The 13,083-nt window shown below is 45.6% G+C and overlaps 1 protein-coding gene across 3 annotated transcripts in view; it reads right to left on the bottom strand.

Annotated features, from left to right (window-relative positions):
* The window catches only part of NUP214 (nucleoporin 214), a 1,006,718-nt gene that overhangs the window by 463,192 nt on the left and 530,443 nt on the right, over positions 1–13,083 (bottom strand). For all 3 annotated transcript variants that reach the window (XM_069609281.1, XM_069609279.1, XM_069609280.1), the window contains exon 25: positions 1,892–1,967. In XM_069609281.1, the coding sequence (XP_069465382.1) occupies positions 1,892–1,967 (76 nt within the window). The remainder of the gene's footprint in view (positions 1–1,891; positions 1,968–13,083) is intronic.

Below are 13,083 nucleotides of genomic sequence, written 5' to 3'. Positions count from 1 at the left end.
AAGTTGCAGGAACAAAGCAGCAAGAGATGAGCAGAAGGCAGAACCTAAATAACGCTGGAAACAAGGGCTGGCAGAAAGGCCAGTCAGCTAATTACTAACGTAGTTGATCACTGGAACTGCTATGTAGCCAGAGCCATCTGCACAAGAAATGACGGAGAGACCAGACACATACAATGGCCTAAACCAGTTTGGACAAATATGGATACTGCCATTTTCAGACCACCTCAAAGTGAAGCCCAAAACACAAAATGGCAGAGAGCAGGTTTTATAGAAAGGCACTGGTGCCCCAATGGCTACTGAAAAGGCACATTTGGCTACAAATGCAGTAAAATGGCATGTACCCTTTGAGAAGCCAAAACTAAAGTCTAGGTGCCACCAACCTAGTTCCCTAGCACCCCTGAGACTGGGCACCTTAAGAGTGATCCATTACCATATGCCTTGAGTGAGGTAAAAAGGGTTGTAATGACAAGGGGACTTCAGGAGAAGCGTAAAAAGTGTAAAATCAAGGTACCACTGCCACCAGCCTGACTCGGCTTTGCGGTCTATAGGAGGAATATCTATACAGTCAAAAGAATGGGAAGAGTTTCTCTGCACCAGTATGCATATGGGGAGGTAGTAGTGCTGCACCATTGACTAATGGGAGACGGAGTGACACTGCACTAGCAGCCTTAAGAGCTCAGCAGTACCGCCAAAATGAAATTAGTTAAGCCAGGGAGATGTTAAAAAGATCTCACTTGAAAAATCAGGTCAGTTTCACAAAGCTGCCCACAAAATGCTATGGGGGGAGAGGGGTGTCAATGAAATAGATGGAAAATAATTTTCATTTTGCAGCTTTCATAACAGTTTATTACTTAATAACTATTTTTGATCTGAAGTGTAACTGGTGTGCCAATTGGACACCAATATTATAATGTGATCATGTACATATGTTTTACTAATTTGTAGTATTCTTGGCTTAATGCATCTATGGTAATAAATAAGTATATTTTGTATACTTAACTGTGTGGACAATTGCTTGCTTGACACCATTTTGGTATGTAAAACTGTATTTTACACCAAACTCTTGATCTGTTTAGTCCACGCCTTACTGCTAAGTCACTCCACTAACAAAAGCTTGTTTACACTGTGTTAAACCTTGCAGGTCCACAAAGGTTTATTCCCAAAACATTCCACCAATAGAGGTTCTGAAAAAAAAACCTCCTCACAAGTGTAATCATGGACTACACATTCAAAAGGTTGCTTTTAAAAAGTGTTTCCTTTTTATATAGTATATTTCAGGGCTGGATGAGAAGGACCAAAAGTGATAGATATTTTTGGGCTGAATGGAGAAATACGATATATATCTCAATATTGTTTGTGTGGGTTAAATGCTCAGTTGTAAGCCAACTACATGTGAGATGCCAACAGTACTAATACTGAACAGTAAATGCAAAACACAATGCTAACATTGTCAGTTAACCTCATCCTAAAATTGCAATGGATTCAAAAGGACATCATCTCAACAATAATGGCAATACTAACAAATAAATGCAAGTATGATACACATCCCTATATGCATTGGAGTAGGCAGTAAATCACATTTTGTCATCTTAATTTATTCGGTAACATATATATCTATACATATATCTCTATGTTAACGATATTGTCTAATCCTATATCTCTTTTGAAAATACATCGATATATATCGCTCAGCCCTAGTATATTTATCCTGTTGCTATTTGGGTGTTTTTTTGTGTGTTGTTGGGTCTCATCTATGGGCAGAAAAGTATCTGTGAAACAGCTCCAGTGTGAAACCTGGCGAGTCCATTCCTTACAACAGCAAGCCGTGATGCAACAAAATAAATGGTGTTAAGGAAATTAATAAGATCTTGCACTTAGGAATGTGCTCTACCTGTTTGGCTTGGCTCGTAGCCACAGTAGCAAGAACCTGTTGGATTGCTTGAGCTGCTGAATGCGGCACATTCGACCTTCACAAAGGGAAAAGAAAAAAGACATTACAGATTAGTTCCACAGTATCTATCCGACCAACACACAAAGATGGACGACTCAACCACATTTCCACCTCCTTAATTGGCAGCCTTCAGATATAAACAAGGCTCTGTGCAGAATTTGTAACTAGGCATAAGATATTACTATTATAGAGCACATGGTCAAAAGAACATACAAGAGGTAGTTTGATTCAACATGCAAAGGACTTGGGTGTTACAGGTGTTCTCAAATTCAAGACTGGAGCACATACATTATTTGATTTGATTTATAAAGCGCAAAAAACCAGGCCCAGGGGCAACCGGGCGCATACTCTTAAACATGTTACAAAAAGCAGTAGTTACATGAGTTCCAAAAATATACAGCATATATACATGTACCGAAGGGTACCATTAACAGCGTATAATACAGGGACAGAGCAGAGAGAAAATGTATATTCAGTTCTGTACCCCACATGGAGTCTGGACTGTGTCAAGGTCTCATGAGTCTTGGGAGAGCAGCCACGTTTTAGCATTGTTCTTGAAGGATCGGAATGATGGTTCAATTCTGATCGGTGTGGGCAAGGTGTTCCAGAGTTTGGAGGCCAGGACAGGGAAGCTAACCCCACCAGCTTTTTGGAGTTTGCATCTAGGCACAATGAGGCTGTGAGTTTGGGCTGCTCTGGTAGGTCGAGTGGAGGTGTGGCGTGAGAAGCGAGTGGACAGGTAAGGTGGGGCGTTGTTGTTCAGACATTTGAGAGTCAAAGCTAGGGTTTTCAGGGCAATTCTCTGTTTTACCGGGAGCCAGCGTAAGTCCAATCTGACGGAGGAGATATGAAAACGTCTCAGGATGTTTAAGGCTGCCCTTAAGGCATTATTTTGTACAGTTTGCAATTTATTAAGGTTAGACTGACTGGTCCCTAGGTAGAGAGCACTACAGTAGTCAATTTTGGCCATAACAAGAGTTCTGGCGAGTGTGATACAGTTGGTGGAGTTTAGGAAAGGTCTACAGGCAGTGATAAGTTTGCAGGTATAGGCCGAAGCTGACCCAACTGCATTTGTCTGTTCAGAGAAGCGTGGAGTCAAGATAGACCCCTTGCGTCTTAGTATCTTTGGAGACTTTTGTCATGATGCCTACCTCCAAGGAGCCAAGCCCAGCCCAGCAACCCCAGAGGCAGACATCATTTTCCCCCAAGGACGTCTCAGCAGGCCCAAGTTGGGGCCTTTTGGACGCAGTCCTGGCGCCTTTGGCGCCAGGCTCATTCTGGACCCCAGTCCTGGCGCCTTAGGCACCAGGCTCATAAATCAAGACATGTGTGTAAGTGTTTTAATGTGCACTTACCTGAAGCAGACGTGCTGCTACATCCAGGCCCTCTTGAGGACTGAATGGGACTACTTTATCTTTTGAACTACTTTATCACTCGGGTGTGGTCTGAGGAAGAATACATATCTGAGTGGAAGGATACATACCTGGAACTACTTTACAGGCTATTTAAACCACACCCGAAGAGCAACACATGCTTCGAGTTGTTCTGCATCTAGCAGCTGGACGCTCACCGTGTTTGCTCCTGCATTCGGACTTCTGCCACGCCTGCCAGCATCCTGATCACCTACAAAGGAAGAGAAAGAGAGAATAGGAGAAGGAAAAGACTTTACCTGCAAGATCCGCATTCCGGAGTCAGCTCGCCGACGATCCTGCAAAGGAAGACACTTAATTTAAAAGCACATCGCATCGACCGCCGCAGCGCCGCATTCCACTCACCTTCACAGGGCGCCTCCATGTTCAGCAGCGATCACCCGGATTCGCAGCCACGCTTCCACGCCTAGGGAGAAAAGGACAAGAGCAAAGGTGAGAGAGAGAAGGGAATGAGGAAACCTAAACCTCCATGTTAAGACTTACCTGTTGGGTCATTCCCTTTTCATTTCGGGTCCGCGCCGCATCCAGGCGTTTCCGGACCCCGGCCCCTATGGGGAAAAAGACATTAGCGTCAATGAGCGAATGAAAAGACATTACCCAAAAACGCTCATCAAGACTTACCTGATTTCTACAGGGATTGCACCTCGCATCTCGGGTCGGTGCCTTTTCCCCGGCATTCTGTACCCCGGCCCCTATGGGGAAAAAGACATTGACATTAGCATATTGATGCAAGGACAAAAGGGGAACCTTTCAAGGAACTTACCTGGAAGCCAAGCAAGTTTGGTTCTCATAAAACCAAGACTCCAGTGAAGTAACTGGATACCAACGCGCCCCTGCATCAGAAGCAGGAAGGAGAGCTCGCCCTTCAAGACCCTAAGGTGAGACGCCACGGGAAGCACAGAAGGGTTTCGAGGAGGGTGAGAGGGGAAAGGGGGAGGCTGGTAGCATTCCCCGCAGACAGTTAATCCCTTATTCTCGCCTACAGAAGGATACTTTTGCAAGCCGGACAAGCAGGAGTTGGGAGTCCGGTCCAGTCCATCTTCTGAGCCCCGAGCAACACCTTAGAAGAGGTCACAGCAGCACGATCCTGGCCAGCGCCTCCGTGGGAGTCAGGTGAGCGTAACAACTTTAATGTCATTGCCGTCAATAATGAAGGACTTGTAGGTTTGGTCTAGTTTGTTGAGCCGATGATTTGATCCTAAAAGTAAGAGCTCAGTCTTATCATCGTTAAGGCAAAGTTCGTGCTGTGCCATCCAGGCCTGGATGACCGAGTAAACATCGTTAAGGGCTTTGGTGTCAGCTGTGTAGTCTCCTGCGATAGGGATGAGTATCTGGGTGTCGTCCGCGTAGTTAGTGTAGGAGACACCCAGATAGTCAAGCACATCGAAGAGGGGCTTGGTGAATACGTTATACAACGTAGGGGATACACACGAGCCTTGAGGAACGCCACAGTGAATGGGGGAGGGATCTGCTGATGCCAGCGGTGAGAAGACCATCATGGATCTATTGCTCAGGAATGAGTGGATCCAGGCATTGGCAGAGTCGGAGAAGTGGGCTGCGGATTTGAGATACTGGCAGAGTATTTGGTGGTTGACCAGATCAAAAGCCGCAGAGAGATCGAGGAGAAGGAGAAGAGCTAGCTTCCCATTGTCCTTCAGTGACTCCATCTGAGTTTTCAAGTCGATCAGAGCGGACTCCGTGCCATGTTTAGGGCGGAACCCTGATTGTCTTAAGCCCAGGAGATTGTTTAGTTCGAGGTAATCCTGAATCTGCAGGTTGGCTGCGCGGTCCAGGATCTTGAGCAGGAATGGGACTTTAGTGATAGGTCTGAAGTTAGTTGGGATATTAGGGTCAAGGGAGGGTTTTTTGAGGAGTGGGATAACCCATGCATCCTTTAGGTTGTCGGGGATAATACCCGTCTTGAAAGAAGCATTTATGAATGCTGTAATGAACGGGGCTAGCTCATGAGATGCTTCCTTGATAATAGGTGCTGGGCAGGGGTCGCCTTGGCAATTGGAAGGTTTTAAATTGTTTATGTTTTCTACTTCGAGAGTAGTGATTGGGGAGAAGGAGAAAGGTTTATGTGGATAGGTTAAATGTGTATTAAGTGTAGGTGTGGTCGGTGGTTGGTCAAGCTGTAGGGATTTCTGTTTGTCCCTGATTTTAGATTGGAGGGTAGCAATTTTACCCAGGAGTGCTGACTGAATATTGGTGCACCAAGTGTTGTCTTTGGAGCAAGAGTCAGGGGGGGGTTGCAGGTGTCTCGAGTTCCTTAAGGATACTAGTTCCTTAGTATTGGATTGGGCTGACATAATGCGGTTATTATAAGAATCTTTTTTGCCTGGAGTACAGCTTCTTTATAGTTAAGGGTGGATATCAGAAGACTGTCCTTGTGGGCGTCGGAGGGGTGACTTCTCCAGCGTGACTCCGCTGAGCGTTTCTCTTTGCGTAACACTCTAAGCTGGGGAGTAAACCATGAGTTAAGGTGTGCTCGTTGTTTGGGTTTCCTCAGTTTGAGCGGGGCGATAGAGTTGATGGCTGTAAGCAGTGACTGGTTAAACATGTCGGCTAGGTTGGTGGGGTCTGAGCAAGTGTCAGGAGCGTTATTTAGTGTGGGAAGGATAAGGGGGAGTATTTTTTCTGTCATAATGTTCTTTTTATTTCTAGTGAGGGTGGCTGGGGCGACCAAAGGCCTGGGTGGTGGGGCTGCTTCAATGCTGAAAGTGATGACATGGTGGTCAGACCACAAGCAAGGGGCGTGGAGATTACGCTAATATTGCAATTGGTGTCACTAAGCCAGTCAAGGGATCGCCCTTTAATGTGGGTGGGTTCCTGTATGTGGTGAGTGAAAACTAAATCTGTTAAGGTATTAGCTAGGTCAAGGGCCGCAGGATCATTAGGGTCTTGGTGTCCTAGATTGAGGTCGCCAAGAATGATGGTTTGGGAGTTGGATTTAGCATTGTTGAGTACTAACGTAGAGATATCATCCACAAAGGATGTGGGTGGACCAGGGGGTCTGTATATTAGGTGGATGGTAGCCGTTTGGTTAGCTGAGAGTCCAAGCTTGACAGAGAGTAACTGCAGTTTCCACCTTAGTGCTTGGGATGGTTCTAAGTCCTAATGAGTTTCTAGCGATGAAAGCAATCCCTCCACCTCTCGAGGTGCAATCACATCTGATGATGGCGTAATCAGTGGGGATGGCCAATGAGAGTGCCGGGCCGGAAGCCGCGTGCAGCCAGGTCTCGGTGATGGCGATGAAGTCGAGTTCCTGAGTTTTGATAAGATCAGCAATGTCCAGAGCGTGCGCAGCTAGGGATCTTGCGTTAATCAGGGCAGCTTTAATTAAACCAATGTTGCTTGATGAAGCTGTGATGGTTTGAGTGTGATGGGGCGTGGGTGAGGTGGCCGTTTGTGGAGGCGGGCTGTGCGTATGAGTTTTGAGGTATGGGCTCAGGTACATGGGGTGTCCCTTCTTACCCATAAGTCTAGATCCTAATCTTAGGTTTCTAAGAGTGATAGGACATGGTTGGTTAGGTGAGGGTTTTTTGGCGAAATGGTCAAGCCATAGGGCCGGATCGTTGAGGTAGATGTTGTGGTATTGAGGTGCAGTACTTTGGTAGGTATCAGGAGATCTGTGAGAGGTGGCCATGGATGAGGTGTGCAAGGAGCTAGGTGCAGCTAAATCGGGAGGTGGTATGTGTGATGACCTGGTAATTGACCACACAGAGTAGTATTTGTAATGAGGAGAGCAGTGACCTTAGGGAGGACCAGCGTGGTAGCATGTTACCGAGATTAGAGAGGAAGGGCCGCTGGGTCTGTGAGGCAGTTATAGGTAAGCGTTACAGGCACTATTTGGCTAGGCAGTGCGTGCTCTGTACGAGCAATGCAGGCTAATGAGTTTAAGACAGGTTAAGACTACTTATTCTGAGTCAAGCAATGGGGGTGCATCAGATCAGGGCACACAGGCAAAGCAAATACCAAAGCTTGCATATACATTAGCATGTTAGGCAGGGAACAATGCAGAATGCAAGAGGCGTGATCTAATTGCAACAATTCAGGCAGAGAAGACATTCTAGTGTTGGCAGCAAGTATTGGCAGATCAGGTAAATGTCAAGTTGAAAGGCACGGCAGAGTAAGGCAGGTACCCTGGAATTAGCTTAGATCATGTGGACATGTCTTACGCGGAGCAGTGCAACATATGCAGGCATAGATCAAGGTGTGGCGCAGCAAAATTGGGAATACACAATGAGCATATCAGGCAGGCAGAGTAGCATATATCAAGGAGCAAACAAGTGGGTCCAAGTTGCGGTTCTGAGCAAGAGTTCAATTATTTCAAAAGCGAGCATGGGGTTGACAGCATAGTAGTTTCAAGGCAAGCACAGGCGAACAGAGCCGCAAATGAAAGCGGTGCCGTGGTCATGCAATGGGAAGGTATGGGCTGATGCTTTGCTTTCTTTATTCGAGAAGCTCAAGCAGCCAGAATTAAGTAAAATACATTTCTCACAACAAGCCACCTTTGCTGAAGTCCCAGCTCCCACATATGGCCGCACAGACCATCCCTTAGCCCTCAAAAGCTGCAGCTCTCCACAGTAAAGGACTGTCCATACAAGCAAATGCTGGCCCCGAGCGGGCAGAAAGAAGGCTAAAGAACAATATGGCCAAAGGACGGTCAAAAACCTTGTGGCACGGCCATCTTAGCGTGCTAGGCACTCTTAGTAGCCATTTCTGGTCATTGCAAATGTGCACAAGGGAAATGTTTAAAACACAGTAGGAAATGATCTGCTGCCACAACGCATCCCGGGCACAATGCATTTGCAAAACCAAACGTTATGAAAAAAAACCCATAAAAAGGAATCAAAGTATCCTAACCACCCTTCTCTTTAGGTTGATGTGTGCACTTGTCTCTCCATATTGATAGTCTTATGGACTCTGTCTCTCCATAAAAATGAGAGCAAAGCAAGGGCAAAGCAAAACATAAGGCTTTACTTGCCTCCAAAACATCAGATCAGGAGTCAAAACAAAGCAAAATAAAAAAGGTGTCCAATAGAAGTCTATGGGAGGAAAGCAGCAAAAAGAAAATGTTCCCCAACCATAGCAATTCTAAACCACACAAAGCTGTGTCCCCTCCAATGCTTGCATGTTGGGTGACATTGAATAACAAGAAAGGGCGGCCATGTCGTGTTTTGCCACTAACTCAGTGAGAGGATGCCTGGATTACATTACGAAGATGGCTGATTGGTCCAGCGAATCAGCCTTTAGAGATTTCTATCTCACGCCTATTGAACAGCCGGATTTGTTGATGGGGAGTAAGCTTTGAACAATCATAATATTCGCCTCCGGTGTTAGGTAAGTGTTGGGCAAGATTGTGGGCAGTAGCCTTTGGGAGCCTACATCAACCTTGTCCTCCAGGCAATAGGAAACCCAACCTTTGTTATAAGTCTGTACTACACTGGTTGCTAGTGTGGCTGAGCAGCCAGGCCTATCTCAAGAGGGGTCAATGTGAGCAGTAGGGTTTTTACACAGAGAATGTTACGCTCATCTGACTCCCACGGAGGCGCAGGTCTGGTTTGGAGTGTTGTTGCTTCTTCTATGGTGAAGCGCAGGACCCGGAAGATGGACTGGACCGGACCTTCGAATCTGGCTTGTCTGGCTCGCAGGAATATCTTTCTGTATGTGAAAAGGGAGTATTAACAATCTGCGGGAGAAAGTATAAGCCTCCCGCTCCCTTCTCACCCCTCTACGAAACCCTCCTGCGACCCCCACGTGAAGTCTCACCTTAGGGTTTGAAAGGTTGAGCTCTCCATCCGGCTTCTCATGCAGGGGCACGTTGTATCCAGTTACTTCACTGGGATTTTGATTGTAGAGGGTTCAAGTTTTGTTTTCCCGGTATAGTACCGTAAGGATTCTGTTAATGAGTATGATTCCGCAATAATAATTGTTCATTGTCTCTTTTTCAGGTGCGTAAACTATTCCGAGAAGAGCTGTGGAACCGAAGAATGAGACTCTGGTGAGCTTGATGAGAGTTCTCTCAGTGTCCTTGTATCAATGCGCTCACTAACGCTGATGTCTTTTTCCCCCATAGGGGCCGGGGGCCGGAAATGCCTGGATGCGGCACCGACCCGAAACGAAGCTCAATCCAGAAGAAATCAGGTAAGTCTTTAATGGGCGTTTGGGTAATGTCTTTTCATGCGCCCACTAACGCGGATGTCTTTTTTTTCCCCTTAGGGGCCGGGGTCCGGAAATGCCAGGATGCGGCACCGACCCGAAATGAAGTTGGAATAACCCAACAGGTAAGCTTTGTAATGGAAATTAAGGTTTCCTTGTTTTCTTTCCCCTCTCACCTTTATTCTCGTCTTTTTCTCCCTAGGCGCGGTGATGTGGCTGCGAGTCCAGATGTCGCCGTAGAACGTGGTGGTACCTTGTACAGGTGAGTGAGATGCGGCGCTGCAGCGATCGATGCGATGTGCTTTTAAATGGATGTCTTCCTTTTAAGGACCGTCGGTGAGATGTCTCCGGAATGCGGATTTAGCAGGTAAGGACTCTTCTTTACCCTTTTCTCTTCTCTTCTCTCTTTGCAGGTGTTCCAGGATGCTGGCAGGAGTGGCAGAAGACAGAATGCAGGAGCAAACACGGTGAGTGTCCAGCTGCTAGATGCAGAACAACGTGAAGCGTGAGTTGCTGCTTGGGCGTGGCTTAAATATCCTTCAAAGTAGTTCCAGGTATGTATCCTTCCTCTCAGGTATGTATTCCTCCCCTGACCACACCCGTGTGGTTAAGTAGTTCCAAAGATAAAGTAGTCCCATTCAGGCCTCAGAAGGCCTGGATGTTGCAGCATGGTCTGCATCAGGTAAGTTAACACTAAGCACCTTTAACACAAAGTCCCCTTTTATGAGCCTGGCGCCTATGGCGCCAGGACTGTGGCCCGATATGAGCCTGGCGCCAAAGGCGCCAGGACTGAGTCCAAAGAGCCCCTACTTGAGGCTGTTGTGACTTCCCTTGAAGACATGATGTCTGCCTCTGGGGTAGCTGGGTCTTGTCTGGCACCTTGGAGGTAGGTATCATGACAGAGAATCACAGTGACAAGTATTCAAAAACTCTTATACTCGAGGTTTCTTGCTTAAACAATTATTAATTTATTTAACAGTCCGTTATATAAGCCTTCTTCAGAAGAGAGCAACACATGTAAAACGTAAATTATATTTCCAAACACACCCTGTTTCTCTAAATCAGATGATATCCATTGGGGATGGCACACAGACACCTCCATAAAGGTAGAGAAAAAGGGAAGGCCTGATTATTGTCTATGGCCCCTCAGGCAGTTTTGCAATACAATAAGGAATGAGGCCAACTAGACCAGAGATGACAAATAACTATTGTTTTAATCAAAATAGTTTTTTGTTTATTATCCAAATACACATGTCATGAAAAAATCGGCTCTACAAACCAAATACAATGCATCCTACCCAAAACCATTCATTCATCACTCATCCATCCAATAATCATATTTGCAAAAATTGAATAAAACAAGGTGATACTTTGTATATACCACAAATAGTAAATCAGTCAATTATAAGTTCAACACTCAGTTATTTTACAATGTGCCCCTCTGTTGGTTTTCGGGTTTTTTTTTTAAAACTGTTGTCAACATGTTTCGGCTAAGTTTTCATACGAGGAAGAGACAGTCCCCTCGTGTATTGACTTAGTGTATTAACCTTCTTCAGGACAGGAGAGCAATCGCCGGCTTGGCGTTGCCTCTTGGTAAAAAAACCAAAAGTGAGCGGTGTGTGGCAGGAGAGCCTTAAATCTAAAAGTAAGAAAGAATAAAAATTGTCATCTCTGTGTTCACTCAACAAACTATTTACTTAGTGTCTACATATAGTTACTTAGTTAACTATATATCACCTGTTAACCTCCTCTCAAACTTTCGGGGGCTGGTGAACAGGTGTGGTGGAGTAGATCCCGTGGTGAATGCTTCCAACAATGGCGCTTCACATAATGGATGCCCTATAGTAAAAAGGACATGTGTGTTTTAAAGTTCAGAAATGAGAACCTACTCGGGTCATTTATAAATAATGGGTTGGTACTCACTGTTACTCTCAGAAAGGAAATTATTCTCTTTCTTCTAATTTCCAATTCGAAACTAGTGCCAATAAATTCATTAAAGCAACTGTGTCTTTAAATCGCCTGCAAAGGAGACACCTCCTACACCCTCAGGTGACTTAAATAGCTAGGACACTGTGGACATTGATTTATCACTGTTACATCTAGAGCAACTCTGAGTTTGGCGCAAAGGATAGATAGGGGAATAAAACAAAGGTTAACAAATAATTAATAAACTGGTAAGTACTCTTTGAATCATCCACTGCAAAGTAAATTAACCCTTTCCTGGAGGAAAGGTAAACTCACAAAGTCAGAGGTCAGAAGTGTCTCTCAGGGAGCCAGGACAGCCAATGTTAGTTGGGTAAAGTCTAGGGGAGCTGAAGATCTTCTTGCAGGCAAGTAAAAGTCTTGCACAATGTTTTTAGAAATGTTTGTAGAAATCTGATTCACCTGAAGGGCCACAAGCTGGGAGGATTGTGAGGGGTAAAGCTGCAAGAAACTGCAATGGAAATACGTCTCAAATGAACACGTAAGGCTACAAAACAAGATTTAAGTCCTCTTCACTTTACAGTACCTTTGGTTAGAAGAAATGGTTCCAGCTGGTTTCTGTTCCTGTGTAGCTCTGCAGATCCTGTTGTTCCTGGGCTTAAGTCATGGGGACAAGAGTGAGGACGTCTGGGGACTCCTGCACTACAATTCAAAGGTCAGCTGCAGCAATGGGCAAACTTCAATTCAGCAGCACTTCAGTTTCAGCTCCTCGTGTCTATAGCAAATAGCACCACCGTGGTCTCTCGGATACCACTCTGGACTTTCCTTGCTCTGGGGTCCAGCACTCTTGAGGTGGCTCAGGCTTGATCAGTCCTGCTTCAAGGGAGTCCGGGGGGGATCTTCCTGGAGCTTGGGTCGGACTTAACGAAACTCACTCAATTCTGGTGTTCCTCTCCCTGGCACTTCGGTTCCTGCAGCAATTAAAGTACAGCCAGCTCAGAGAGGATTTCCAGATGAGCTTGTTTTGGGGGTCGATTGGTCCCACCAACCCAAGGGGAGAAGTCGTCCTTTGCAGGTCTTCCCTAATTGAGGCGAATTCGGAGCTTCAGCACTGCAGCAGGGCTTTACCGGGCAAACCAACGGTCCAGGAGTTGCAGCAGGTGTTTGTCAGGGCTAGTGGTTGAAATAGGCCTGTAGTGGTTCAAAGGATTGGAGGCTGTTTCTTTAAGGGTAGAAACTGTAGGTTTTCCAAGTTAAGATGGAGGAAGGCTGGGCTTATCTGATTGGCTGTGAGGACAATGGCTTGGGTACTTGGTTGGTGTGCAGGATTCTATAACTGCCTTTCATTTCTTAGAACCTAAGAGACTGGTTGTATGTTATAGCTTTCCTTAATGAAAGGGCTTATCCAGAGATCAGAGAAAACATCTGAAGTAAGAAGTCAGCCGGAAGATGACCAGCATTACTTTTGTAAAAATTGCTAACGCAATTACACACAAATAAATACAAAAATAAAAAGATAAAAGTCAGCAGTAGCAGTGGAATTTGCTTCTTGAAGACTGCAGGTGGGAGCGTTTCATTTTAAATACCGAGAAAGCAGAGGAAGTTATAGGAATC

The sequence above is a fragment of the Ambystoma mexicanum genome, chromosome 8 (assembly GCF_040938575.1).
Source record: "Ambystoma mexicanum isolate Mex_15411 chromosome 8, UKY_AmexF1_1, whole genome shotgun sequence".
Classification (NCBI taxonomy): domain Eukaryota; kingdom Metazoa; phylum Chordata; class Amphibia; order Caudata; family Ambystomatidae; genus Ambystoma; species Ambystoma mexicanum.
The sequence above is the reverse complement of the archived record's forward strand: the minus strand, read 5'-3'. Positions and strand labels throughout refer to the sequence as shown.